The 6,000-nt window shown below is 51.5% G+C and overlaps 1 protein-coding gene across 3 annotated transcripts in view; it reads right to left on the reverse strand.

Moving 5' to 3' along the window:
* BACE2 (beta-secretase 2) overlaps positions 1–3,779 on the reverse strand; it is a 57,243-nt gene extending 53,464 nt beyond the window's left edge. For 2 of the 3 annotated variants that reach the window (XM_069785077.1, XM_069785079.1), the window contains exon 1: positions 3,178–3,779. In XM_069785077.1, the coding sequence (XP_069641178.1) occupies positions 3,178–3,489 (312 nt within the window). In that variant the 5' untranslated portion in view covers positions 3,490–3,779. The remainder of the gene's footprint in view (positions 1–3,177) is intronic. The other variant, XM_069785076.1, reaches the window with a different exon arrangement.
* Positions 3,780–6,000: the final 2,221 nt, after the last annotated feature.

Below are 6,000 nucleotides of genomic sequence, written 5' to 3' on the forward strand. Positions count from 1 at the left end.
GAAGTAAGAGACAAATATATCACACTCTTCAATACAATAGACCTTCTTTTTCACCTTTCACATAATTCTGAAGTACATGTGCATGTGAATGAATGAGAATTAATGGGGGTAATGACAGCTGACACTGACCTGGTAGCTAGCCTGGAGATCTGATAGGATTAGGAAGGATACTGTTGTTATAAAACTGGAAGTGATGAGAAACACTTTGGCTGCAAACACTTTGCAAAACTGGATTGACTGCACTGAAGTTTCCTCTCTTGAAAATAAAATAAATTTGACTTCACACAGCTGCTCTATTTTTATATCGTCAGAACAAGTATTTCAGAACTGCCATTGTGAAACTCAGTTCTGTGCTGTGTTTATCCGCTCTATGACAAATCAGAATGGGAACAAAAGCCAAACAGTGTGCCTTAAATGACCTGAAAAATGAAATTCTTTTGTAGTAGCTTCCTTCCAAGAATGGAAATTAAAAAAGGAAAATTTCTAAAAATGCAATTGAGCAGAAAAGCAAGCTCAGTAGCGCTGAAGTCTTTCACAAATGCTCATTCCCCATACTGGCACAGTAGCTTTCGACACTTAACGCACACACTTTCAAAGTTACCAGGCACCAACACTATTGTAACCGTGACATTAAGCTCTGTGCCTTTTCTCACAACCTGCTATTTGGTCTTGGTCCACTACTGCCTTGTTTGCATTTACCCGTCCCCTCTCTGCGACACCGTCTGGAGCAGCAGCTCTGCCATCCGCCTTTCTGCTCCGACAGCGCAGAAGCGAAGCCATGCTGCTCTGCAGCTCTTCTTCGTTGCCAGTATCCTTCTTCCTCCTTGGCAAAACGTCAGGGCAGCGTTACCCCCTGCGTGGGCTCGGCAGTCCTGGGAGAGGCCTGGTTGAGGAAGGGAGTTAGCCTGGGAGAAAGTCCCATGCCAGAGGGGTTCAAGGTTAAAGGCAGGTGTCCAAGCATCACTTTGCACTGCAGCTTCTAACGTCAGGCAAAGTCAGGATGGGAGGAGCGTGTAAATCGATAACAGACATCTCTCCTTTTCTACCTGATCATCGCCCAGTCTGACTCCAGCAACTACTCGCCGGAGGAATTTAACACCATCCCAGCTCTTGGCAGTATGAAGATACTTGCTTTTAGTATAAGTGCTGTGAAGGATTCAAGTAGCACTAGCCTGTAGCGGCTTTGCAGCTTTATACTATTCATTGCAAAGCAGAAAAACAAGTACATTTGTGATCTTTAAGTCTTCCAGTTTCAGGCAGGGAACGAGATAAAAAATTCATCTCCATCAAAAGTAGAGAATAAATTTTAACTGCACTCTACTGAGTCACTACATGCCAAGATCTGATTTTGGAAACACAAGCGCATTTATAACCTTACTTACAACCTCGGTGGGCCTACTCGTGAATAAAACTTCACATGTGCTAAACACCACTGGCGGTCTTTTAAATAATTAACTTTGCGAGAACTCAGAACTGGTTCAAAATAGTAAAAGCTTTGCAACCAGATTCGGAGCTTTTTTTCAGATGGGAAAAAAAGTCACTGAGGCAAGTTTATCTGAAACCTTACATCCCATGTAATACACGTAATACTAGCTGTTAAGTGTAACTGAAGCCTCCAGGTGCACTGAGGGCAGCACATTTCTCCCTCTTAGACCTCCGGTCACATTATCAAAAGCCTGTCATTTTTTTCTTTCTCCATTTCTTCCAATTTCAGAATCCCCCTAGACATGTAAGGAGATGATATGCTTGATAGTCACTTTTTCTACCTAAAATTTTTTTTTCATTTAAGACATACCGAATTGGATTATTAGTCCAATCAAATCTGGTATGTTGATTCTGGCAGAAACCAATATTGAATGTTCCCTGGAGTAATGAAGCACACACAACAGCCACACTAACAGAACTAGTCAAGTATACAGCACACGACACGGAGGAAAAATTATTTCTTGGCCTTTGTGGCTATCAGGCCACACCTTGATACATCAGACCTAGTTAGCTTTTTTTGTTAAACTCCATCTACTGAGCATAAAACAATGCCACCCTTTCTCAATACATGTATTGATCCTACCATCATACTTTTCAATTAGAGTGACGATGTGGCCAATCCTCTTATATTGAAGGAGTAAAAAAGAAAGAGCTCACGGAAGTCCAAAGACGCAACAACGGCTGGGCGCTCCCTGTTGGCTAGGCATTTTGGCATTCATTGGCTTTTTATTACATAGAGGAGCTAAAGCAGAAGAATAAGGACTTTTTTGTGTACACTAGGAACGCAAGGACCTAAACTCCCAAAGCAAACGTGAAGTTCTGAGGGAAAGCCCCGAGGGTTTTCAGGAAATTAATCCCCACTCAGCTGACCAGTCATCCCCACCAGCTGCCCAGCACCGCTCCTCCTGGGATCTCATGACACAGATGAAAGAGCTGCTACATTGCAAAAAAAAAAAAAAAACTTTAGCAATGCTGGTGAAAGCAGATAGAAGGGAAGATTGAAGGAAACACGGTCTATTTGAAAACAATATTCAAAACACACACGTTCTTCGTGTTATTAATGAGCAACACATGAATTCCCGAAAGAAAGGGCTGGTTTTGTCTAGCCATCACTTAGTTTAGCAGGAAGATTTCGAGTGCTTCTCCCGGGGGCACCGGGAGGATCTATCAGAGCACCCAATCACAATGCAAAGCAGCTTAAAAAAAACCAACACAACAAAACCAACAAAAAAACCCCAAACAACAAAAAAGCACCCCCTGACTCTAAACCACACTCATTTCCACTGCCGGAACAACTCGCTCCGAATCAAAACGCCATGAGACAGCATGAAACCGGGGACCAGCTCCGCAGGGTTCAGTCACCGGGCCGGGGCAGCGCAGCCTCCCGCAGCCGCTGCCCGCACCGACACCCCCCCCCTCCCCATCCCCGCCGCCGCCGCCGGGGCCCCGGGAGGGCGGGGAGGCGCCTCCCGCCCGGCCCGCGGAAACTCGCTGCTGCCGCTCCGGGCACCGGCACCGTCTTTCGGAGGGGGTCGGGGGGTGGGGGGGGGGAGGCGCCAGCACTGAGCGCCGGGACAAAGTTGCGTTTGGGCTGGGGGGGGGGGGGGGGAGGACTCCCGCCACCGAGAAGAAGTTTGCCGTCCCCGTCCTCTACCCCCCCCGCCATGCCCGCAGCCCCCGGCCCGCTCCTACCGCCTGCGGCGGGGTCCCGATCAGCATCTCCAGGTAGTAGCCGCGGCCGGAGTCCCCCTGAAGATTCTCCACCATGGCTAAAAAGTTGAGGCTGCCCCCGGGATCCGAGGCCAAGGCCAAGCCGTCCGCGCCACCCAGGGGATCCTGCTGCCGGCTGCCGCTGGCCGGCCGTAACACCACCGGGGCGGGCGGCGACCCGCCGGGGGCGACCGGATGGGACACACGGAGCGGGAGGGAGAAGAAAGCCCGGCAGAGCCCCGCGGTGCCGGCCAGGAGGAGCAGGAGGCCGGGAGCCGCCAGCGGCTTCCCCATCCCGGCGGCAGCGCCGGGGGCCGGCGGGTTCTTTCCAACTGCAGCGGCTCCGGCCAGAGGCAGCGGCCGCCTGGCTGCCAGACTGGAGCAGCCAGGGGCGGGGGGAGGAGGAGGAGGAGGAAGAAGAAGGGAGCGGCTTCCCCACGCCCCGGCTTCATCTCCCCCTCCCCCGAAGCGAGCTCCTCCTCGCGTTTCTCCCGTACGGCCCCCGGGCAGCCGGAGCGGCCGGGGCACCGGCCGCTCCGGCTGCCCGGGGGCCGTACGGGAAAGTTGCTCCGGGCCGGCGCCCGCGGGAGAAACTTCCCGGCTCGGCTTCAGCCCAGCCCGTAGCCCCGCTAGCGGAGCGTGACGGCACGGTGGGGGAGAAAAGTTTCCCAAAGCCTTAAAGGGAGGGCGGGGAGCCGTGCCGGGGGAGGCCGGCGAGGGCTACCGGGGCTCCGCTCCCCTCCCGCTGTGGCGGCGGCGGCTGGACCCTCACAGCTCGGCGGGGGCTCGACCCTCGCAGCTCGGCGGGGGGAGCCGGGCTCCGGCAGCCTCCCTGCGGCGCTGCCCGTCTCGGAACCCCGCGGGAACGGAGGCTGTGGCCGGGTAGGGGGTGGAGGATGGTGATGGGAGGGAGGAGGAAGAGGAGGAGGAGGTGCGGGGCCGCCCGGGGATGCGGGTGCGTCTCCCGCAGGGGTGTCGGTGGGAGCGTGTGTCTGTGGCGGGGGTGACAGCAGCGGCGGCGTCTGGTGTGAGGAGCGGGCGTGTGTGTGTGTGTGTGTGTGGAAATTCATCTGCTGCACTAAGAAGAGCGAGGCATGAATGACATCCGCTTGTGAGAAAGCCTGCAAGGCTTTAAATGTCTTCATCATGCATGGCATTAATAAAGGCAGTCAAGTGTGGCCTTTTGAAAGATGGGAACACTTAGGACGGAATTAGTGTCTACACCTCTGGAGTAATGACGGTGCCAGATAGATCATTGGATGGAGCAGATAGTCCAAAACCTTGAAAAATAACAGCGGGCAAGAGTCACTTTGTGTTCTTTTCTGACCCTTCCCCCCATCCTCTGTAGTAGATAAAGTTGAAAAATATCCAGCTGAAGTCATGCATACTCTCAGTATCCCCGACCAATTTTCTATCCCAGGCAACCACCTGGTCCGTCCTCTTGTGTAAATCTGCTCCAAGCTGCGTGGACTAAGATCCCTCCCCTGCCATAGTAAACAGCAAGGGCTCCCTCCCTCCCTTCCTTGGGAGGGCATAATCATCTGCAAGATTTCCAGGTGTTTCACAGACATTAAGTGAAGTTCACTAGGAGGTAGACAGTAGTAGTGTTCATTCCCAGGAAGGCTGAGCAAAGTATTTGCTGGGAGCGTGCTCAGGTGAGGCTGTTACTCGTAGCCATTGCCAGAGTTGCCTGTGGAGGATAATCCTTAAAAAGAAAATTGGAGCCCACCTGCCCTTGCTGAAGGAAAAAAGGTGTTTTCACTTTTTTTTCCCCCTGATGTTTCCAGCACTCCTGCCCTCTGTCACTTAAAATCTGGAGCCCTTGCTCTCACTTTGTAGCTCCTCCGTTAGATCAGTTCAGTGCCTCTGCTGCAGTTAGGTGCTTTCCCCTGCATCCAGAGCAGGAGGGGGATGCGGTCCCTGTCCCTGCTGCCCACAGAGCTTCCCGCGGGAGGAGGAAAGTGCTGTAGTGCTCTTAACCTTGCTTTGCCACAGCTGCGAGGGTGGGAAGCCTGCAAGAGGCTTGCACTGGCTGGGGACTTGGGTAGAGGGCATAGATGAAGCCTGCGCTCAGGAGGTTATTTTACTTGGGGGAAACTACCTATCTTGGTAAAGGGTGAAATGGTGCAAACTTCCCTCACTGCAGGAAGCTTTCTATTTACCCGACAAATAGGAATGTGAAATATTGCAGTCCCGGTATGTCCAGTCTCACCTGCTCTAGACAGAGCTGGAAAATGCTGCTCTAGGCTGATGGCAGCTGAACACCTGAGGGAGTGGCAGCATGGCTCACGGAGAGAGGTTATCTCCAGGGTGTTACAGTAATGGCTTTTTCTAGTGTAGCTGGGATAGTGACAGGTTATACTGTAAGGCCTGTCTAGTCGGAGCTGAAGCTGAAGGGGAATTAAAATGCTTAGGGCTCTTCATGGGTGAGCTGAAAACTGGAGAAATGCCCCACCCCTTTGAAAAAGGAAATGTGAAAAGTAATCAGGAATATAATTGAACACCCCCTCAGAGTGGTAGGGATGTATTTATAACAGTCAGCAGCTATATACATTTTGTTTTAATTCTTTTACAGTACAGTAAGTCTTCCCCCTTGCCACTGTTGCTAAGATACGTTACCATACTTCTGAGTAAAGAAATCCCAGTCAAAAGAAGTATACGGTTTTCAAAGTATAGAAGATATAGCATAGCCTTCAAGTGTTCAAGAGAAAACTTGTCTTTTTTACATACTGTTTGTTAAAAGTTCTTCTTGTCCTGTTTTCCACAGACCTAGGTAAGTCTCGTGGTAAATGCACATCAGACAGC

Source organism: Haliaeetus albicilla, chromosome 6, assembly GCF_947461875.1.
Source record: "Haliaeetus albicilla chromosome 6, bHalAlb1.1, whole genome shotgun sequence".
Taxonomy (NCBI): domain Eukaryota; kingdom Metazoa; phylum Chordata; class Aves; order Accipitriformes; family Accipitridae; genus Haliaeetus; species Haliaeetus albicilla.